The 24,618-nt window shown below is 43.1% G+C and overlaps 1 protein-coding gene across 2 annotated transcripts in view; it reads left to right on the top strand.

The window, feature by feature from the left end:
* unc5ca (unc-5 netrin receptor Ca) overlaps nt 1–24,618 on the top strand; it is a gene marked incomplete at its 5' end in the record, with an annotated part of 181,060 nt that overhangs the window by 83,910 nt on the left and 72,532 nt on the right. For both annotated transcript variants that reach the window (XM_079271094.1, XM_079271093.1), the window contains one exon: nt 11,750–11,986. In XM_079271094.1, coding sequence (XP_079127220.1) covers nt 11,750–11,986 — 237 coding nt within the window. The remainder of the gene's footprint in view (nt 1–11,749; nt 11,987–24,618) is intronic.

Genomic DNA, 24,618 nt, shown 5'->3' with positions numbered 1-24,618 from the left:
TAATTGGCTATGACAAGGAGTGTGCTGTGCTGTATTATATCTTCCCAGGGTTATTTCTGTCATCGCGGTTAGCCACACAATCTTTTAGGACCTCCTCTCCCATGTGAAATATTGCAGATGTTCATTTGTATTAAGCTCAAGCTATAAAACAACAACAAAATGACAACCAAATATGAGAAACAATGCAATGTAATGCAGTTCAACACACCATCACCCACAACTACAGGATCAGACACAACCTTAGAGATTAATCTATAACTCCTAACAAAAACTGACCATGATAATCTTTATTAAGACATGTAGCGCTAACCCCACTAATTGTTCGTTTTGGTCTCGTTTTGATCAGTCATTTTATTATGCTTTTTTCATGCTGAATGACGCATTTCCAAGAAACTTCTCTGGTAAACACAATATGTAGAATTGTGTTTTTGTTTAATTATTTGTGGAGAAACAGAGTTTTACAGATCAGTTGATTAAATCAACAAATCGATTAGTGAACTAAATCATAAGTCAAGGACAGCCCTAAAGATATGATTTAGAAGTTTATACAACAACAACAACAACTACTACTACTACTACTACTACTACTACTACTTTAACTATTACTACTAATATATGCAAGTGCAATGATCCCTTTGGGCAACGGTAATGGAGCAATTCAGTTCTCTCAATTTGCATGTCTGCTCGTGTCCTGAATAATGTGGCTTTTATCAAAGTGTCGATTAAGGATAAGCGCCTGGTTAAGTTTCCAATGGATGCAGATGATGCGTGGTCGCCTGGTGTCTTGTTTCAAACAGGATATGACTCTCCAGGATGAGGGTGAATCATTCCCTGGCATGCTATGTCAAGTGGTTCAACTTGATGTCTTCTATATAAACAGATTGACTCTGAGAAATGACCACACCCCCACCGGCCTGCATAACTCTACTGGCCCTTGCTTTATCGCCGTCATCTGAACCGCCTATCATCTGAAAAAAGAAAAGAAAAGAAAAACTGAGATACATGAAGGAGAGGAAAGACAACAGATTGGAAGGTTAAAAGTGTTTCATCACCGGGAAGTGTGTTTTTTTAGTTTTTTTTGTCCTTATGTTTTGAGTTCATTGGTGCTGTAAACAGTTCCCAAACATTGACATAACAGGCTGGAAATGGAAATCGTTCCAATGAGTGATTTGATTTGTTCTTTTGTGCTCACAACACAGAAAAAAAAACTCCTTGAGTAAAACATGCTTTGCAAAAATACAGTGACATGTGCTGAAAGAATTACCAGCAAAGACTTGAAAAAAGGCCACTATTATTCAGATTGAAAAGGCTCATCTCAACAACTGTTCTTTCCAACAAAGACATTCCTAGAGTTACAGTAGCACCCAACACACTGCTACCAATAATATTCTAAAAGCCTTCATAAATAGAAACGGTCTAACTCACAGGTATATCTTGAGGCAAAACTGGGTAAACAAAAGCACATATAGCTATTGTTTCAAAGCATGCATTATTGAATTGTGGAAGAGTAGACGCTTGAGCACTGAATCCCTAATGGTGTGTTAGAAAAACAAAAAAAGGTTTCAAAAGAAAGAAATATAAAATGTATTTGTTGTTTTCTTAAAGCAATAATATCAGTGAATTATGAAAGAGCTGGAGAGAGAGAGAGAGAGACAGAGAACAAAGCAGGCAGTTCATGGTATCCATTAGAAATGGAATAATCTGATCAGCAACACTAGTATGTGTGATCCTACTATGTGTGTTGCATGCTTGTGTGTCATGCTGAAGTGCATGCTTGGATGAAGACATGCTCTTGTGTTGCTTGCATCTTTTTATGTGTGCGCGTGTGTGTGTTTGTGTGTGTGTCTCTGAGTGTGTGTTTTTGGGAAATAGACGGCATCGTATATCTAATTCCAGAGCGATGATACACTAGCTCCCTGCTGTCCCATTATCCATCACTCTTTTCCACCTCTCCCTCAATGGCCCTAAACTCCATAAACCTTTTCAAGAATCGAAAAGGTCTATTCAATTGAATGTGTTTATAATAAAGAGTAAATGTGCGTTTGTATTCCGGGGAATAATGTGGGAAGACATTATGTGGGCCAGAGTTCTGGGTAATCTGAGCACCAATAAATGGATATTGGTATTTTCCTGTGTTTGTGAAACAATGCGTGTGTGTTTGTGAGACAGAAAGGATCTCTGAGAGACTATGAGAGGAAGAGCGATAGCAAGAAAAAGGAAAAAATATGTGAGCCCATTGTGTTTTGTTTTTTTCAGTTTGTTCCATTGTGCGTACATGTTTTTGCCCTTTTGTGTTCAATTTGCATGCGTCTATGTGTGTGACTTGTGTAATTTGTCAGCACAAGTGTCTGAGATATATAGGGATCATTCCAGCTTTGTTTTCTTCGTTGTTTGTGTGTGTATGTGTGTGTTGTTGATTGTGGTTGCAGGAGAAGATAAGGGGTGAAGGGGTAATATTTTTAACATGTGTAGTCTATTTACCATGTGTGTGTGTGTCTGAATACCTGTTTCTCTGTTGGCATGTATTGTATGTTTTCGCAGCTGCTGCAGATTGTAACTAACTGATAAGAAGGTTAGAAGCATGATCTTATGATTTCCACGGCTACTGCACTGATACACATCTTAGACCACTTACTGAGAACACAAAAACCCTAACACACACTCACACAGACACACAAACCCACACTCTTACCCACGAGGCATGTTGACCCTATATGGTTGTGTTTGGCTGGCTTTAGCACACAGACACGGTTGCATACCTCTGAATTTCTCAGCCTCGGAGTCTTGAAAATACTTGTTTGAAAAGATGGTACAGTGTTAGGTATCAGCATTGTTGTTCAGGGGCATCATGGGTGGAGGTTTTTCTTTAAAGTTTGGTACTATGAATGAATGAATGAATGAAATTTATTTATATCGCGCTTTTCACAGACAGTAGTATCACAAAGTGCTTAACAGAGCAGACATTTATAAAAGCATAAAAAACACAATGTGACCCTAGGGTCAATAAATTATCTACACAGAGAAAATTAAAAAATTAAAGAATAAAATAAAAAATAAAAAATAAAATAAAATAAAAATGTAAAACATATTTTAAGAGCAGGTCTAGGACATGGGTTTACTTTTACACAAACGCCAGCCTAAACAGGTGGGTTTTGAGCTGGCTTTTAAAAGTATCCACAGTATCTGCGAAGCGCAGAGTTGCAGGCAGAGCATTCCAGGGCCGCGGGGCCACTGCCTCAAAGGCTCGGTCACCACGGCTCTTAAATCGTGTGCGTGGGACTGACAGAAGACCTAGAGCGTTTGACCTGAGAGTGCGGGCGGGTGAATAGGGGCGAAGTAGATCAGCTACATAAGCCGGAGCCTGACCGTGAAGTGCTCTGTAAGTGATGGTGAGAATTTTAAAGTGTATCCTAGATGCTACAGGAAGCCAGTGGAGAGATCGGAGTATGGGGGTGATGTGAGGCCGTCGATTTGTGTTGGTGAGTAATCTGGCGGCATTTTGGATGACCTGCAGACGGTTAAGAGCAGATACACTGAGTGATGTGAAAAGTGAGTTGCAGTAGTCAATGCGTGAAGAGATAAATGTGTGTATGATCATTTCTAATTCAGGTGTTGATACTACAGATCTCAGTTTACTGATATTTCTTAGATGGAAGAAACATGACCTGGACAGCTGCTTAACATGAGGGTCAAACGACATGGATCGATCAAAGAAAATCCCAAGATTACGCAGGTTGCAATGGGCAGCAGAGAAGAGTGGACTAATAATCTGCCTGATCATGGGGACAAACTCCTCTGGAGCAATAACTAGGACCTCCGTCTTAGAGTCGTTGAGTTGCAAGCAGTTTTCTGCCGTCCAGTCTCTGATGGCATTGACACAGTCCAGGAGCCTAGTTAATGTGAATGCCTCGCTGGGTTTGAATGACAGATGGAGTTGGATGTCGTCTGCATATAAGTGATAGGACACATTATAGCTTTTTATGATCGGTCCCAAAGGTAACAGATAAAGCGAAAATAACAGAGGCCCCAGAACCGAGCCCTGCGGTACACCACAAGACAGTGGAGAGGTAACAGACACAAAATCACCCACAGAGACATTGAAACTTCTGTCATTGAGGTAAGATGTAAACCAGTCTAACTATGCCAGTTATGCCCACCCAATCACGTAGCCTCTTAATCAGGATGGCATGGTCTACAGTGCCAAATGCAGAACTGAGATCCAGAAGAACTAACACAGAGCAGTCACCTGCATCAGCACACATGAGAATGTCATTTGAAACCCTCAGGAGAGCGGTTTCAGTAGAGTGTTGCTTACGAAACCCAGACTGGAACTTGGAATTTTGTTAATTAAGTCCATCAGGTCTTGAAGGCTGATAGGCTGGAAATAGTCCAGAACAGCAGGAGATTGCGAGGAGCTACAAGTAGCCGAACAGATCCCAGGCCAAATGCCAGACCTAATACCTGTTACCTTGTCATTAAAATAGATAAGGAATTTGTTGCAATCGTCAACAGAATAGCATGGTAAAGTGGAGACAGACGGTGAAACAATTCCTCTAATTGTGTCAAACAGAATCTTGGGATTTCTCTTTGAAGAAGAGATTAGGTTGGCAAAATAAGCAGTTCTAGCTTCCTTTACTCCAGTATTAAAAGAAACTCTGAGGTCTTTGAGATATAAAAGATGCACTTCTAGCCCAGTAGCTTTCCAGAGCCGCTCTGTCCTGCGACACTTCTGTCTCACGCTGCACACAGCGTCTGTCATCCACGGAGTAGTGTTATAGGCAGCCCTGGTCCTTTCCTTAAGAGGTGCCACTTTATCCAGCAAAGTGGTGCAATGTTCATTAAATGACTGTATCAAGTGTTCAACATCATTGAGATTTGTGTTAATATCACAGCAGAAGTGCACAGAGAAATGATCAGCTGTACTCTGAGTAACAATGCGGGAGCGGAACGTTTGTTTCAGATACAAGGGGTCAGCATTGACAGAAAGATCAAAGAAAATACATTCATGGTCACTGATCAATAGGTCCTCACAACGGGTATTATCAATATCAAGACCCAGACCACCCCTGTGAGTGGCGCCAGAAACATGTTGCGTGAAATTAAAAGATTCAGTAATATTGAGAAACTCAGCAACAATACAGTCTGTGGTATCATTGATATGCAGATTAAAATCACCAACCAGAAGCACTTTGTCTAGCTTGATAATAGAGGTCAGAAAGTCTGTGAACTCTGATAAAAACTGACCTGCAGGACCTGGAGGTCGGTAAATTAAAAAACAGTAAAACTGCTTTAGCCGGCCCACTTTAGTCAGCTGTAGTTCAAAAGTAACATAGGATTCTGTGCTCCCCAAGTGGCAGGAAAACTGATTCTTCCAGACCACGGCGAGACCTCCACCGCGGCCTGTCAGACGCGGTGTCCCAACATAAGAACAGTCCACAGGGCAGAGTTCATTGAAATGGATGCATTCCATATTCCGTTGCCAGGTCACGGTCAGAAATAAAAAAGCCAAATTATGACTTGTGAACAAGTCATTTAAAATGTGAGCCTTGTTTGTTACGGAGCGTGCATTAATCAGACACATTTTGATGGGGGAAGACACTGTGTCGTCATCAGCACAGGAAGCTTTGGGGGTATGTGCAATAGGACGGATCACTCGTGCAGCACCTCGAACCCGACCATAACTAGGGTGTGAGCGCGAGTCTGTGATTCTCACGGGAATGCTCATGGGTCGTGGAGTGGAAGTTACGGTAGAGGCTGGGGAGAGAGTAGTACGAGACCCTCCATGCCGCCAGGGGGAGCTAGTGTTGCTAGTAGGGGATGAATGCGCTGATGAATGATCGTAGAGGAAGAGTGACAGCGGACAGGGGATCCAGGTGTAAACAGTCAATCATGTGAATGGGAGTGAACAGTATGCTGTAAATTAGCCGCTAGCAGGCGACTACCCAGCTTGTTAAAATGAATACCATCCTTCTTAAAAGCGGAAGAGCGGCCCCAAAACATTAAAATTGTCAATGAAGCTCACGTTGTTGGTCCTGCAGGCGGCCTGGAGCCAGGTGTGGAGGCTGAGGACTCTGCTGAACCGCTGTGATCCACGGCCGAGTGTTGGACTTGGACCACTGATAAAAACAGACAGTCCACAGCTGTTTAAAAAGCTTAAAAGATTTGTAAAATCCATCTTGGTCAACTCAGACTGGTGGAGGGCTGTATCATTAATTCCCACATGAACGATAATTCGCCGAATGGAACACGGGAGGGCGCGCATCAGGCCAGGCAGTGTCAGCAGGATGTCTGGAGCCGTTGCTCCAGGGAAACAGTGTGTCTCCGCGTTGAAGAAACGGGTGTTCCTGATTATTGAGTCCCCGACTATCAGCGTCGTCGGGGCGAAGAGGGGACGAGGCGGCAACACTGCGCGTGCAATACGCGTGGATGGAGGCGAGGATTCAACCAGTGGTGGCGGAGCAGACGAGCAAGGACTGAGAGAACGGGCGACCGAAGCTCGCCGCGGTGCTGGTGTAAAGCACGGTATGGAGCGGCGTGTCCTGGGGCGAGAGGAGGGCTCAGGAATGACTGGCGTAGGGATGTCGGTGGACCCGGGGCTGTGGGTCCCCCGAGGCGGCAGCTGGGATGATGTAGGAAGCTGGGAGTCCGTAGTCAGAGGAGGGAACTCACGCAGGGCAAGGGCATTAAATCCATTCTTCAGCTGGACATCGAAGCCATGGGGTGTAGGAGATGAGCGTCTCCCTCTCCGGCTGCCGCGAGCACAGACCAGGGACCAGGGCTCGTGATGTGATGGAGTAGAGCTGCCCAGGGCTTTGGGCTTAGCTCAGAGCCGTAGCCAGGAGGCCTCAGGAGCTGCGACCGGAGGAGGTGCCGCGGCAGCAGGACTGGAAGCGATGGACTCATGCACGCGGTCGCTGGCTGTGTCAGTCTGTGATGGACCGAAAATGATGGTGTCCATGAGGTTCTCGGCATACTGGATCCTGTAGAGCGTGGATATTCTTCCCTCCAACTCTGTGATTTTATCCACCAGGCGGGTGCAGCTGACACAGTCGGATGGAGAGGTGAGTGAATTCCCACGTGCTTCAAGGAAACCACCATCATTCCTGTGCCGAAGAAGTCATCTCCAGCCTGCTTCAACGACTACCGCCCCGTCGCATTGACTTCTACCATCATGAAGTGTTTCGAAAGGCTGGTCATGAAGCAGATCAAATCCACCCTTCCTCCCTCCCTGGACCCGTTTCAGTTTGCTTACCGAACTAAACGGTCCACAGAGGATGCAATCTCCTCCGCTCTACACCCAGCCCTCACACACCTGGACACTAAGAACTCCTACGTCAGAATGCTGTTCATAGATTTCAGCTCAGCATTCAATACAATCATCCCCCAGCAGCTTGTGTGTAAACTTACAGACCTGGGCCTCAGCCCCTCTCTCTGCAACTGGTTGTTGGACTTCCTCACAGAGAGACCACAAGCTGTTCGGGTCAACAACAACACTTCGAACACACTAACACTGAGTACGGGGGCCCCCCAAGGTTGTGTGCTCAGCCCCCTTCTCTTCACCCTGCTGACCCATGACTGTAAACCCAACTACAGCTCCAACCACATCGTGAAGTTCGCTGACGACACTACCGTGGTAGGTCTCATCAGCCACAACGATGAGACTAACTACAGGAAGGAAGTGAACCAGCTGGTCCGTTGGTGCCAAAATAACAATCTCTTCCTCAATGTGGGGAAAACAAAGGAGATTGTTGTTGACTTCAGGAGAACCCACTCCCAACCCCCCCTCCCTCTGACCATCAATGGTGCTGCTGTGGAACAGGTGAGCAGCACCAAATTCCTGGGTGTGACAATCACAGATGACCTCACCTGGAACAGCAACACCACTGCACTGGCAAAGAAGGCCCAGCAACGCCTGTACTTCATCAGGAAGCTCAAGCGAGCAGGAGCCCCCCCCCCCATCATGCTCTCATTCTACCGAGGCGCCACTGAGAGCATCCTCAGCAGCTGCATCACGCTGTGGTTCGGAAGCTGCACCGCCTCCAACCGCAAGAGCCTGCAGCGCATTGTGAACTCTGCCCAGAGGATCATCGGAGTCTCACTCCCTACACTACAGGACATTTACAACACCCGCCTCACCCGCAAAGCACTCGGCATTGCGGGTGACCCCACCCACCCCTCCAACAGCCTCTTCAGCCTCCTGCCTTCAGGGAGAAGGTTCCGCAGTCTCCGTTCGAGCTCTACCCGGCTGAGGAACAGCTTCTTCCACCAGGCGGTCAGGATGCTGAACTCTCTCCCTCCCTCTCTCCTCTCGCTCCCCCTCTCTCCCCCCCTGCCATCTCTCCCCTGACCTCTCTACCCTCCCCCTCACCCACCTTTCCCCACTGCCTCAAATGGAACATACCAGGACATCTACTCCCCCTCACACCCCTTCCCTCATCCAGCACCAGTCACTTTTTATCAGCACCAGTCACTTTTTATCAGCACCAGTCACTTTTTATTCTCTGCTGCTACTTGTTTAATCCTTTATCTAGGCCCTTATGTTCTTAACTTTATTCTATTTTATTCTATTATATGTTATATGTTCATGTCTATATTACACTGTGGGACTGCGAGAAACGGCATTTCGAATTTTCTGTATGCATAACACATGTGGAAACTTTGACAATAAAGTGAACTTTGAACTTTGAACTTTGAACTTGTGAAGCCATAGCAGATCAATGCAAAAACAGTTCTAGTTATAAAAAAGTTCTAGTACGTGTTGGCTGACATCGTACTATTAGTAGATCAATTAAAAATAGAAAAAGGGGTGAAACAGACACTACGCACAAGTGAGCTGGATCAGGTGACTATCCCCCATATCTTTCACTCTCCATCAAAGTAGCACAGCAAAAGTACAAACCTGGCAACTCTGCACTGACCCTACCGGTAACACTACTGGGAGTTAAAATGACAAGACTGTTTGGGATAGTTAAGAACATTCGTGGAGACATTTCACCAACACAGACATGTTCCCACCATAACCAAATATATACATATAATATGAGTGGACTACTCTTCCTTGTTGGTTTCACAGAAGTCGTCTCTTCCGATCATGTCCATTAATGTTAATGATAGAATCCAATTCATTTTATTTTTCCTCCCACATCTACCGCTCTTCTTTCGTCACCTCTGTCATTTATCCATCAATCTCTTGATCCTTGATAGATCAGCTTATATTGACACTGACACTTGAACACGATTGGCCACTTCTGATGACATCACTCTTAGCAGATATACAGACATTTATTGGTTGGGTTTGTCGTAAGTGGGCATGCCCACCGACGCGAGCAAGGGAATAAATGTGTTTTTTCGCCCCCAGCGCATATTTTACTACATGGCGTAAATCGAAACCTGGACATTGTTCATGCTACAACCAGCCATTACTGATGACAGCATTCAGGCAAGGCGTTTATGAGGTGGGCTGTTAGGATCAGTAATTCACTCTGTCAGGAGATCAGAAGAGAGCAGTAGGGGTAAAGAGGAGGAAACGCCAGAGGAAGGGAAAAGGTTTAGGAGGAAGGAGGAAGGCGAACAGAAGTTGGGAGAGTAGAGACTTGGATAGGCATGGATGGAAAATAGTTTGCATTTCTGAGACACAGCTTTTTGTTCATGGGAAAATTTCTCTCCATCGCTCCCCTTTTTCTCCGTTCCACCCGCCCTTTTCTCTGGCTATCATGTTTCTTGTGCCAATCAATATTTTATAGCTGTCGCTTCAGAGCAATGAACCCGCCCCCCCCCACCCCCCACTCCCAGCTCTCTGAATGACAGATGAGGGTGTGAACGGGTGTTGGGGGGCGCAGTGAAAGTGAAAAGCGGGAGGGAGGGGTAGGAGGGTGTAAAGTGCTGGAGAGACATAAAGCAACAAGAAATAGCAATAGAAAAAAAGATGAAGGCAGTGCAGCAAGTAAAACAGAGACTGACGGAGAAATGGGTGAATAACCAAGAGTAGGAGAAAATGTACCAGTTCATGAAATGATGCTGTGGAAATGTCTACCAATTTTCATACTCTCAGAGATTTAATTGCAAAACTACGAGAGAAAATGTCAGCTTCATGACATCAAAGTGGGGATGCTGCCAACTAATTTTCCCCCTGTTTGTGTCTTGTTGTTTTACCTAAGCTGCTTTTAGCTTGTAGCCCACAGCGCTATTCTCCAAGATAAGGGCGACACACACAGTTAGGGTACAGAAATGCATTTGCGTGTATGTCCACAGGCTTATAAATGCACAATTATATGTTGCTGTTTTTTTAATATTCGGGGTTTGGGTTGGTAAGAGTGTTTATGTGTGACTGTAGCAATGACACGTTAGGGATGAAAAACCTTGAAGCTGTGTCAAAAACATTCCAGGTGTTACATTTTGTTTTTGCATGAGTCACAGCTCTCCAGGTGAGGCAATCACACAGAAGCACATACACACATATAAGAAGATCCAGACGGTCCTAGTGAAACTGCATGATGACGGAGTGGAGGGAAATCACAAGTTGGGAGAAATTGTGCGTTTGTGTGTGTGTGTGTGTGTGTGTGTGCATGAACTGTTAATATATGTGCATTGTGTTTGTATACATGCGTGTCTATCGGAGGGAAAGAAAGAAATGCCCTTTTCCTGTCCCTCCCACCTGCTCTTGTAATCCTCTGTGTTTTGGTGACCGTGGCAACCTGGTGACAAAACATTCTTGGTGTCCCTTTGATTGAGGCCACGGGTGGGCGTAGAGTTTGGACATACTGAAAGGACAATGGAGGAGAGAAAGCAGGTTGGAGGAGGATAAAGTTCTTGTGTTGGTCGAATGAGCACTCGGTCGGTTTACGATTTTTAACCAGCATTAAAAACGTTCTCTGCAAAACAAACTAATTTGAATGGAATCGCAGCAAGTAGTGGATTCAATCGCGAAGTAAATGGTTCAAATGTTTATGTCATGGTCAATTGTTTGCGAGCTCTCACCTGTAAATTCGCACTATTGATCAATAGCAACTCATCTTAGCTCGACTCAGCTACGTGGAAACAGAGAGCCAGAGAGTCCAAAATGAGGCATTCTAGCGTAGCTTATTAGCTGTGGCGCAACTTCCACTTTAATTAAACCCTGCTCTGTCGAAATATGTATTGCTCCACTAAAGGAATGGTTTTCAGTCAGTCGTGAGGCAGGAGTCGATGGTACAAATACATATTTTTATATATACACTGTGCAAATTTATTTTAACATTGATGACCATAACAAAATTTCAGTTTGTTGGTGACTAATGTTTCTGAATCCAATGGGGGAAGGTAAATGGCGTGCACGTCCGCACAACGTGTTGTTGAGATTTGGGATGTGTGTGCCTTGGCTCCTCTGTGAGCCTCTGTGACCTGGGGTTACCCATGATGCCCTTCTCTGCGAGTGAAAATCATGATGGCCAGAAGGTTTCCACATATGCACACGGCAGTTAGGTGCTGTTTAATTTTGCATTTTATGGCTCAGTCGAAGAAAATTGTACTCTGTCCAGGTCACCGGCTTGAGACGCGGCGATTGTTAGTGATCAAATGAGTACGGCATTGTCCTGTACACACTGAGTTCAGCGGACAATGCTGCTCGCTGCTGTGAATCACAAAACTGCATGTTATTTCCCTCAACCAACTTCATTCCCTGTTAGTTCTCAAAGAAAGTTGCTAAATATCTGTGAAAATACAGAACAGTGACTGTCACAATTCTCACCTTTCTCTTTTCCTCTTCCCGCAGTGAGAGATGATGATGATTTCCTGAGTCTCAGCGAACTCCCGGAAACCTTCCCCTCCGACCCTCCGGAGCCCTTACCTCACTTCCTGTTCGAACCCGAGGAAGGCTACATTGTCAAGAATAAACCTGTCAATCTCTACTGCAAAGCGACGCCTGCCACGCAGATTTACTTCAAGTGCAACAGTGAGTGGGTCCATCAGAAGGACCACACTGTGGAGGAGAGGGTGGACGAAAACTCAGGTGAGTGAAGTCACGAACACACAAACGTATAAGGATTTATAATCAGAGATTGCCATCGAAAATTGTCGGATCAGATCTTTCTTTGAAAACAAATGGATGGGAAAAGACTGCCTTGTAAGTAAGAAGACTGCAACACGTGCTCATTCCAACTCGTCACATACTGTCGGACTCCTTGCCGTTACTCTCTGACGCGCTCGGTCGCAGTAAACGCGTGGTTAACATTGTCCTTTCGATCCACAAAACAGTTTCCTGAAAGTCCTGTGTATGTTTCACCCATCTGCCTCCCTTCCCACCCTGTGTGGCTTTTTTTTTTCACTTCCAGAGCATTTTCTGTTTAATAATGAGTTTACATTGCAGTTACTTTAAAGAGTGGTGCGTTTCATGAAGATGCTAGAGGGTGTCGCCTTGTGCGTCGGTTTCAGACGCTGGTGTCCCGGTGAGCAGAAAATGAAAAAAAGGTATTGTTACAAATCTAAGGTGCACAGGTGTAAATTCAAATTAAGTCATTTTTCCCCCTCTGAATTTAAGTTGACCTCTTAGCCTGCGTCTCTTCTGATGGGCCTAACAATGATGAGATTGGGCTCTGTGTGACATAACATTGTCACACATCCAGAAAATGTGGCCAACACTGGTGCACTGTAAGCAAACAGGTTAAACCTATTATTACGATGTTTACTGTTCGTGCTGAAAGCTAGGTCACATGTCAGACGAGTGTACACTGCTGTACCATCGCCATGGCTGTGTACTGCGATGTTCACAGGACAGTTTAATAGGATCCACAGTCATGTACTGGACTGCAGCCAGTTCAGCACTTGTCCCTTGACAGCACACTGTATTATTCCGCTGGCTAGTTAATGAAGAATCATGCTGTTGCTTTGGCAGGATGACAAAGTCCGACACAACCTGGTGGTTTCTTAGACTTGAGGTTGACATGAGCTCAGCTTATGGGTCTCCACCTGCTTGTCAATGAGCCTGAGTCCCCAGAGTTAGTGATTAAACAGAGGCTAAAAACAGTTTATACAGTATATAGAGTCTGCTGAAGGAACTACACAGTAGCACAGGTCAGCGTGTCGGTTTTTCTTTTCTTGAAAGTGAGCAAAATGCATAACCTCTTTAGTGCAATCACTCTGTGATGTTTGTCTGTGTGAATATTGCACCACAGTTGAGAGGATGCTTCCGTCTCAACCCATGGTGACACAACAACTTGCCCACCGAAGATCTCTCCTTGTATTACAAAGCAGACCCTGGAGCCAGACATTCTGCTGTGTGTACATACAGTAGCTCTGTGTGTGTTCTTTGGAGTCCTGATTTGCTGAGTGGGTCTGCTGCAGTTCTGAACCCAAGATAGAGACAGAAACAACTGAGCAGCACGGTTTGATGTTCCCCCTGGTTCAGCTGTCACACATGAATAGTCACGGCAGATGGGAATAAATGCAACAAAACCTCCAGGAAGTGAAACAGCAGGTACAAATATAGATATGAATGTAAATATGTTGCAGAATACGATGAGAGAACTTTTAGAACAAAAATCTGAACTTGTGTGTTTAAATTCTCACACACTTCTGAATGTGAAGTCAAAAATGTGTAGATTGATATTTACATGGAAACAGTGACAGCTGCTTACCAATATTTAGGCATGTATATATTTTTTTTACTTGAGTCCATTTTCCAGTAAAACCACAGCTCGGTGAAAACAACCTCTTGAATTGAACTGCAACTTCACAGATGTCTCTTGCATCACCAAGTGAGGAATCTGCACGCCTTGACTTTTTCAACACTTCTTGCGAAAGACGTGTTGCAAAACTCACAAACTCTGAGGGTTTTTCTAGGAGGTAAAGAAGAAGTATAGGGGCTGACCCAAAAGAAAGAAAAAAAAGAAGAAAAGTTTAAAAACAATCAGAAATCAGGAGACAAAGTGCTCGTTTGCTCTGCTGTCCTCCAAGTCTGTGAAGTTGAAATGTGACGTTGTGGTGGAGTGCCTTTTTTCACTCCATCACATCACTAATCAACCAAAACAAAGCTATTGGAAGAAACGTAGACTGGCCTGGTTTGCTGTAGTGGATCTAACTACCCCGACATGGAGCACAGCAGAGCAAAAGAGTGCTTTGTCTCCTGATTTCTGATTGGTTTACCCAGCCCCCCCCCCCCCCCTTTGAAATTAGTTTTTCCTTTCTGCCTAAGGTTCTGCATTTCAGATACAAATAAAACCCAATGTTTGTGTCTCTTCTAGGTGACACCTGTACATTATATATATATTATAGACATGACTAGTTGATTGAAATCATTGACAACAGCAAAGTGGGATGAACGTCTTTCTTCCACAGCCTTTTGGGGTTCTCTTTAAGTAAAATGTGAGAGATGATGTATTTGTATCTACAATAAGTATCCACCATCGTCATCCCTCTCTCGTTGTTTTTCCACCCATCTCTCAATGTTCATTACTGACATCACACGCAGCTGCAAGTCATTTATTAGTCTCCCAACAGCCGTTCATTTGCTAGTGTCTGGATTCCAGACAGTGCGTTGCAGGAAGGAAATTCTGTTCAGTTAATGACCCGTGGATTCAGGCTCTCGTACTGTATGCGATGGACATAGTGAGGTCTTCTAAGGATCGGGATCACTTAGCCAGCGAACAATACATGTGTGTATTTTCAACAATATCAATTCCAATTTATTCTGCACTTACATTTCAATGTCTTGCAGCCACATTAAACAAATATATCACATTTTGTGCCAATCTTAAGTTTGATCATTTTACTAACACTCAGGCCTGGTTAAACATGGCTAAGGTTTTAAAGTGTTCAACTTCTTTAAATATGCTATAATTTATGCTCAAATTACATTTTGCGAAGCCATCACAATGTTTTTTATTTAAATTAAAATAATGATTGGCTGCATGCTACTTTGTACTGCTCCAGGAAACGTATATCTATAACACAGCGTCATCCATACAGATATTTACATGCATATGAAATGAATAAACAGATAAACTGGGGACATTATGCAATATCAAGAGCTGTTGAGATTTTCCAGGAAAATGTCTCTTTGGCCTTTAATTATTCAAATGTGTCCATGCTTTCTCTTTTCCTTTTACATTGAATTTGCAATGATCAAAGTTTTCTGCACATGTACTATTTAGATCTGTTCTTTCAGAGCTTAACTAATAGTCGTGCAGTGAACAATAACAAAAAAAACACCAACAACAAATCCTATTTACCAGTATATCCTATTTAAATGAGACCACCGTCATTCCCGTTTCCTCTCATGCAAAGCATTTAGGTCACCTTTGAACAATGTGATGAAGAGGTTATGAATACTATATATATATATATATTATGCAACATAGTTGTAGGGAATCACATAGAAAGCTGGAGTAGATCTGTGCCTGGTGAATGCACAGTGTGTGCACACTGTTTGTCTGTTTATCTGTGTGAAAACCTAAACTCCGTAAGTTGTTTTCTCCTCTTTGTTTCCTGCTGTTTCACAGAAACAGCTAGAAGCCATGGCCCCCATACTGCTTTTATTATCTCTGTCTTCTAGCTCACTCCCCCCCTCCCTCGCGGTCCAATCCTCTTCCTCTCCTTTTTCCTTTCTCCTTCTCTTCCTTTCTCCTTGCTCCATGCTGTTTTGTACTCTACTCTAATTTCCACCGACTGAAATCGGAGAGAGCAGAGGTAGATAACACCTGAGCTTGAAGAAAGCAGTGGACAGACGTAGGGGATGATGGAGGGATGCAGATGGAGGGTGCCTTTGAGAGGGCTGGAAAGGCCAACAGATATCAGGGAGTCACACTGAGGAGAAATATGATAGGAATCCTGCTGTGCTGTTCTCTTTCTTGTTCTCGCTCACTCCCACTCTCTCTCTTTCTCCCCACGTTTCTCATATCATCTCATCATTTTTTTTTATCAACAAAAGGAAATTCAGCTTGGAACATTGTCTGTTTGAACCTGTGGATGAAGGTAAAAGAAGAGGAAAGTAAAAATGTACATACAAAAGCTAGAACTTGGATGAAACAAGTCTGAAAGTTGTGTGAGTGTGTGATGCCTTGCACCAAAATACATTCATAAGGTTTTTCAAACCGAATGATGGAAAGACATTTTGTTTTTTCTCGGCACACGATGTAAAAGGAAAGAAAAGATGATCGCAAGGATGGAAGGTTGAATGAAAGTAACATTGTGGAAGGAGCAAAACTGAAAGGACAGATGTACAATGTTTCTTTTTTGTATCATGTGACACAAAACTAACACTTTTTATGAAGCTTAAAAGTAATGCACTATAATTTGTAAACAATCCATGTCATCAATGTGTATGTAATTGTGAGCCAGGACAGCTTATGTAGTAGGCCTATAAAGAGCTACAAAAGCTGTGTAGGGATGAGGTCGGGACCCAGGAGATCTTATTCTGCATCCTGTGTGAATCCACAAGTCAACGTTAAATTAACTGGCACGTCATTTCTATACGACGGTAACGTCCTTTCCGTAGTTATACATTACAGATATCATAGACGGTATAAAACATATCTTGGCCAATCAGCGTTCAGATGTCTACAGCGTCTTCATTTCCCTCCGTTAACGTTTAAATTATGTTGTGTTCCGTTACCGTTCAGACTTGCTGGGTTTTGTGGTCAGAATAACTTTCATGACCACGAAACATGAGGCCCAGATACTGATGAGATGATGAGGTCAAAGAGCTTCAGGACGAGTAGGCTGTGTGTGTAGCGCAGCTTGACGCAGGGCTGAGCTGTGAGTGGAGGTGGGCCTGGATAAAGGTGGAGGTGGGCCTGGATAAAGGTGGAGGTGGTCCTGGATAAAGGTGGAGGTGGGCCTGGATAAAGGTGGAGCTGGGCCTGGATAAAGGTGGAGGTGGGCCTGGATAAAGGTGGAGGTGGGCCTGGATAAAGGTGGAGATGGGCCTAGATAAAGGTGGAGGTGGGCCTGGATAAAGGTGGAGGTCTAAACAGACGTGAGTACAGCTTCCTGCTGTCACAGTTTTAAATACAATGATAAGGCAGGGTATGTTAAATGCAGCCTCTGCTCCAAGGAGATGAACGACAGCAACAAGGGCTCACGTGCCCTCTCATCACACTGTTCACACTGTTCACTGTGATGACCACAGCCAGTGGACTAACAGTCCCACGTTGCTCTCAAGAACCCTGACGTAATGAGAGGGTTAAGGTGTCTGTACCTTCATTTCAGCAGGTTGCTAATGCAGAGGTGTGTATAGATCACAGCTATTATTTTACTCTTGATGAACTACCTTAGCCAGAGTAGATTATCATTTTCATTTCAATGATTGAACTGGATTGAATGCATATTAATTGCAAATATAAGATAGGCCACAATTCCAGCCGCTTTACAGTGACAGTGGAAGTTAATATGAAGACAAACAGTAACAGGGTTCAATGAAAACGAATCACTTTATTTTGTACAGGCGATGGTTCTCGCTACTCTTGCTGTCTTTGTTTTTATTTGACCAAAACGTTTGAAAATGAGACCTCGGTCTCAATGGATTTTGTCTAAATAAAGGTTAATAATAATAATATAGCTGAAATAGTGATTAATAACTGAATAATAAATTCGTTTTTTGCTTAAAGTAAATGTCATCACTTAATTTTCTTCTCAGAGTACACCAGAATGCTACATTTTAAAGCTCATATTTAAAATAAAAGTGACCTTTTTCACCTCTCATGAGTTTGCAGGTATGTATTTTATCCCACACCATCATCTTTTCCCCAACCTAACCAAGTAGTTTTGCTGCAGGCTCACTGATTGCTCGTGTTGCTGGACATCGATGGGAAAAGCACGACAACGAACAATAACTTCTCACAAGATTTTATATTCACATCAACAATGGCTCCATTTCATTCAGTAGTCACTACGTCCGAGTATTGTGCGTGCGAGACAGGATGAATGAGACACTTGCAGAAACAAGCTATCGTTTACATTATTTTTTGCTCTTCATGCTCGGACATGAAGAGCGCCTTTTGCTTGTAATTTGAAGTCAAAGTTGATGGGACGTAGGGCTGTCACTTAAATTAGGGATGTTGTGAACATCTTGTTTTCTGTTTCATGGATGGAAAGGGTAGCTACATGTGAGCCTCATGACAGCTCAATAAATTACTTGTATTCAACTGAGCCTCATCTGGAGGACTGGTGAGCCAGGTGAAGGTCACAAGCAAGGGTGGGGGAGGGTGGCCTAGCGGGGTTACTGAGGTCAGCTTCCAACAGGCTAGATTCCCGAAACAGCTCCATTGCCTGTCACAGTATCCTTGACAAACATGGCTATCTCGACCTGCTGGCGTGGAGACCCCAAAAGGCAACCTGCCCTCCTCTAGAGAAGCACTTTAATACAGCACATGCTTAAACCATATCTTCTGAATTCATGTGATTTAAGGTGAGAACCAGAATCATTTGTCTCGATTGCATACCTTATTGTGAAGGGCATTTCCAGTGTTTGCTTAAGCAACGTGCATACGACCCCCAGTAGATCTCCATTCGCCTTGAAGAGTGCTGATGGCATATTGTGTACGAGGTTACTTACTTTGTCTCCATTAGCCAAAGTGTGAATGGTTATTAGTCTGCTAGCATTGACCCGTGACACACGCACACATACACATACATTATTGGCACACACAGTATTGGCTTGGGTGATTTGTGACCTCTTTCCCTCCTTTGCTGCCATCTCACTCGTATTGATTTCCTCTCGTCTTTACCTTCAGCTCTCCTCCTTTCTCTTCCTCCTAATGTTTCTTTTCTCTGCTCTCTCCCTCTCTCTGGCATCACTTCCCCTCTCCTCTACCCACTGAGGCTCTCTCACCTTTTTCATCCTCTCATTTCTTGGGCTCCCTTCCTCTGTCTCTTTCTATCCATCTCTCCTTCTCTTATACTGAGATTGTTCGATTTCAATTATTAAAAACCATCACGATTCATGAAGGAGGTCAATCTGCTTCTGTTTCAGTGACTCCTGAACTGCGAGAGAGCTCTGTGTTTGTGTCTGTCTCTATTTTGTAGGTATTTACAACTGTGTTTATTGGCTAATTGTATGTTTTTGCTGTGTCTGTGAACGATTTTTTTGTGTGGAAAATTGTGTGTGTGTGCGTGTGTGTGTGTTTGTTTGTATCTAAAAATGCCGTTTTGTTTGTTTGTGTGACTGTTTGTGTTTATTTCAAGTGGACTTTTTCCTCATGTCCTGGAATGTCCTGGTTCATTGCTTCTTTAGGGCCACTGGAGGACACAAATGTGTACGCTCACTGACACTCTCCCTCTAATACTGTACGGTATCAATGCACACACACACATACACGTAGACACACATAAACATGGACCAGGAGAGTCTGTGATGATCAATCAATGTCACTGTGGGAGCCATTAAGAGAGCATACACACACATGCATGCATGTCTACACACGCTACTGTCTGCGTTGAGTGTCTTCCATTGGTCACGGACGGGTGAGTCTGTGCTGTCAGTGTCCTGGATGATTTCCCTCCGTAGACAAAGAACTCAGTCAACCCTTGCACACTCCCTTTTCCCGCAATGCCTCTCATCCTGTTGTCATTTTACTCTTTCAATTTTGTGTCTCCTTTTCTGTCTCCATCTTTTACTCTCTTTTCCTGTAATAATCACGGAATCATTAATAGTGGGCTCTAGGTAATGTCACATGCCATGTACTCGGATCTTGAGCACTGGCTGTGCATCTCTTAATGTCTGACTCCGCTGTTGGACTGTGTGATTTTTATTTATCATATCACATTCTATCAATATTGTGCTTGCATACTGTGTGTCCTGGGCCGGTGCCACAATGATAGCTTGTGATTTTAGCTTCGAAATATATTTGTCATTTAACACATTTGCTGATTTTTGAAGTAGTGTCGAAGGCAGCAGCAGTCACTATATAAGCGTTGTGGCGAAGCTACAAAGCCTGAATTACTCCTTGTAGGGAAATTGTCTTTTCACTTGCAGCTCCTCCTCATGAAGATAATTCAATGGATCTGTTTCAACCACAATGGAACAATGTGCACTGCACAGATGGAGTATCTGTTGCAGTGCTGTTTTTGTTATTTTGTCCATCCCCTGGATGTATCTATTCTGACCTCCTGCCTTTGTCTTTTGTCAGACTCTCTCCCTCTGTGGCTCTGATGAATTACTAATCGCTAGCGTTGACTTTTTCCTGTATCCTCTGTTTCTTTTCCCTGAAGGCCTGTCTGTTTGACCTGTCGCTGATCACATTAAACACCACAAAGCTTTTGAGTGCTTCTCCCCCTATTCCCTTATCTCTTTCCTTTTCTAAACCATTTAGCCTAAAAAACCCATCTCTGTTTTCGTGTCTGTCTCTGACTCACTGGCTTTCTTTCATATGTATTTCTCTACTGCTTTTGCGTTCCATGTCTGGTTTATCTGATTCAAAGAAATCAAGCCTTTACACTTTTGTTGGTGTTATTACTGTTTTTGTCTGTTTTCTTCATCTATGTATTTCTGTCAAAACACAGTGGGAGATAGTGAGACAGAGGGAAATGGAAAAAAAGGAAAAGCGACAGAGTGTCGACCATCAAACTGAGTGGGTTTAACAGCTCGGGAAATATTGAAATGGCAGGAAACACATCTTTTGGCTTTTAATTGAGAACAAGGCCACCAGAGTATTTCTTCCCATTGTATTGTCCGATTATGAAAATGTTCAATCAGATGGTGCAATTAATTGGCATGTATAAAAATGCAAAGATGTGTTTTCAAATGTTTTTAATTAAGAACAAATCCAGTTGATTTCAACAAGCCCATTAATTGCTGCTTTTTGTAAATCCATTTCTAGAAAACATATTTTTCTGCTTTTCTTACCACGTCCATGGAAAAGCTGCTTATCATCTTTTTTCTCCTCCAACATTTCTCCACATGAAAGACTCCTGTATTTAAGCTGTTGCTCACAAATCACTTCAATCATTTGTGCTCTGACAACAAACACAGTTTAGCCTTTGAAAACAAAATTCTCCAAACTTGCTCTGTGCGCTGCGTTTAAGGGACATTTTGTGTTTTCTTTTATAATCTGGGTCTTTTTTCAGTTTCAGCCATTGATTCCCATTGGATAGGATGAATGTTTATCAATTAGGTTAATTATAGATCATTGGAGATGAATGAAGTTATAATAAACAAAATGAAACACCACTTATCTTACAGTATTCAAAGGTGAAAACATTGAGGAATGCAAAGTTAATATCCAAACCTTTCTGTTTTAACTTTTTTTTAGGGTTACCTATGGTATATATTTGCAGTAAAAAACAATCCTTGCATCACATTTAGTAAAAGGTAATTTCTTGTAAACATGTATCGTATGACAAACTGCTCTGCAAACCCACAGAGGGAGAACATGATTTGCATATCTCTACTCTGCAACCTGTTCAAATCAGTATTTGTTGTGCATGTTCGCTCCCTCAGTCCCCATTTGTCAGATAAAAAAGTCCAGACCTGACAAAGCACATTCGTCCACACTTGTACTTTTACTCCCCAGCTGACAAGTAAACTTTGTTCTAAGAATTGTCACTTAAGGACGAAGAGAAGTATTCGGAAGTTGTGTGCAGTTTTTTGGATTGATAGAAATGTTTGTGACAGTATCCACTCGTCTTGATACTCGTCTTCCATTTTTCATCTACTTCTTTCCCCTCACCTCCCTCAGCTGACAGCAGTGGTTTTGTTGATGTGAAGCACTGTCATGCTACAGAGACCCACAGTTCCACGCTTGTCTTCTCTTCAGAGAATGATATGAATGCTCTAAGCACTGTATCTACACAAAATAAGACACCGAATGATCTGGGACTTTTTAAGCCTCAGGTAATTCACTCGATCTCTGCTCAGCAACACTCGCTCTGTGAGTTTGTATTAGCAAACAATGGGAACAACTGGGGCTTTATTGGTTTCAACAGCACAACTCCAGATCAAGTGGCATCTATCTTTATCTTCTTTAAGTCTATTCCCACTTTTTAGTTTGTTTGTTGGTTTGTTTGACATTCTTGTGTTGATATGACTCTGAAAGAAAACAAGGGAATCATGGAGTATGTCGATCGGTGTCAATTTGTGAAAAGTTTTGCATACTTTTCTCACATTTTTCTGTCACACTTGCTTTTAATCCCCAGCTGACATGAAAACACACAGATGACACTGTAAAAGTACAATTTAAAAGTAAAGTAAAATTTGGTTTGAGCACTGGGACTGCTTCGGTTATTGACTCTTACACAGCAAATGTGCTCTTTGCACTGCTTTTCACAAACATACTTCCGTGATGGAAGTCTTAGCACATGCACGCAACCCCTTAGAAACCCAGTTACACGTATACTGTACATGGCCAACAAATCAGGTTTCTTCTCGTATAAAGAACTCTAGCCGTGTTATCCAGTTTTTTTTCTAGACTAAGCAGGATGTTGAGACAATAGTTACTGACCACTGGTCAGGTGTGTGAAGCTGACAGTTAAATAATTACCTCAGTGCATTTTGAATCATTTGACAGCTCCTCCGTTCTTCGCCACTAAGCCAGCAGTATCAGATCGGTGTGTCTTTTTGACTTCAGCCTCTCTGAGAAATAGAACGCATTTCATCACGACAGTCATTGATTTCCCTCGCTGTAAAACAAACTCGGCTCTCTGCGATTCACTCTATGTCCTGTTCTTGTTTTGTTTTCCTTCTTTCAGTCTGTTTTCTCATATCCCTGTAACTCTATGCTCTACCCCTTGTTCACCTGCTGACATCAATAACTCTTGTATGTTGCAGTCCTCCATCTTTAAAGTATAATGCTACAATTATAAACAGGGAGGAACTGAACACTTTTCTGGTCATATGTGTAAGGATACACTGTAAATACCATTACTTGCTTGCATGATAGAGTTTATAAATGAGAGAATGTGATCAGCGACATTGTTCAATATTGCGTTGGGTGCAGCGTTATCATGAGCTCATTGTAAAAAACAAGCGAGGTGTAAAACTTGTCTTAGCTTAGAGTATATTAATGAAGGCTTATAAGTGCAGCACAAAGCTACCGTAAAAGTTATCTGGCACATCTTTTCTTCACCTTCTTCTTATGCAAAGCAAAGCAGCTGCAGGTTTTCAGTCAGAATACTTCGGTCAGAGGTGTAGCCACCAATCCACATGCTGCAGTACCTCCTCAAAGCAGGACGAACATCAAATTTCCGATTTTCTGATTTTTCACAAGTTATTTATGATGACGAAAAGTGCACATTTGTTTTTGACTGTTAATTAATTCTATATTTTGTACAGATTCTTAGCTTTGCTGCTTTCAAGTCTATTTTTGTTCCAATACAAAGTATTGCATTTATTTTACTAATATGTTTTGATCTTAATATGCCATATGATCAGTGATGCAAATGCTTTAAATGTTAAATGTTTTTCATTTCATTTGTCTGCAGCACTAGCTTGCTCCTTAGCTCTTACTGTGTCCCCGGGTCCCATTCATGTACCATCCTGCAACTTTCCTATTCATTTCTTTGAGTCCATTTGCCATAACTTGCTCTCTGGCTCGTTTTAGCCATTCACTTTAATTGCCTCACTTCCCTCATTACTTCGGCGGTAGTATGCCCACTGGTGTCCACCTCTTCCCCACCCTTTTTGTCCACACGCTGTGACTTTTGCTCATTGCCACTGCCTACTACTCATCTCAGTTTTAGTCCTGGGTTGCTTGCTGGTTATAATTGCCACTTTATCTGCCATTTTCTTCGCCTCTACCTCTCTTGCTGTGTCCCTTGCCCATTTAGTTTTAAGCTGCGAAGCCATAACAACCTCCCCTGTTTGCTAGTTTGCTCCAGTGCTGATATTCACTCTCGTTTTTTATACTGTCGTTGCTCTTTGCCCTTTTAGCTTTCTCCCCCTGACTGGCTATTATCTCTTGTTGTGCCAGCAAAACCTTCCACACGCTTTTAACTCTCTGTCTAGCTTTCCTCTTTGCCCTCTGTGCCATCAATGCTATTTGAATTGCCATATCTTCAATTCCCTCTTTTACTTTCCACCTCTTCCATATTCGTCTAGCCTTCTTATCAACTCAAAAGCCATGTCTCCCCATCTCACAGCTAGCTGCCATAAAGGCTTTGGATGCCTTTCTTACTCTTTGCCCTCTTGGGCTTCTCTTTAATTCTCTTGCCGGCCATTAACGGCCATTGGTCTGCCACAGTCCCGCTCACTGGATTTCACTTTTTGCCTTCCCCTCTGTCCTTTTTGCCTTGAGGCTGACGTGCTTACTTTAACTGTCTCTCAATTTCTCTGGTGGCAGGAACTTACTGAGAGTCTTCATAAGTAATAGGTCCAAGTCAGATTTGTGGAGCCCCATAGAGATTCTTGCTTGAGTCTTTGTAACACTGCTGAACCTGAAATAAACTGGCAAGATCTTTTTTTCACAGCATTTTGCCCGTCTGCTCCCCAGTCCCCACATGCTTTTACCTAAACCCATTTTTATCTGTTTCCCCTTTTCCTCTCGGTTTCACATTTCATTGCCCTCTCCCACCTCTTATTCCGTCATCCCCTCTCTCCCTCTCACTGTTATTCTTTATTACTTCTACCTGTCTACCGTTTCTCTCATTCCCATCTCCTCTTTCTTTATAGTTTGTGAGCTTAACCCTCTCTTTTTTATTTTCATCAGACCCTGC

The sequence above is a fragment of the Melanostigma gelatinosum genome (genome assembly GCF_949748355.1).
Source record: "Melanostigma gelatinosum genome assembly, chromosome: 6".
NCBI classification, from domain to species: domain Eukaryota; kingdom Metazoa; phylum Chordata; class Actinopteri; order Perciformes; family Zoarcidae; genus Melanostigma; species Melanostigma gelatinosum.
This window is presented reverse-complemented; position numbering and strand designations above follow the sequence as displayed.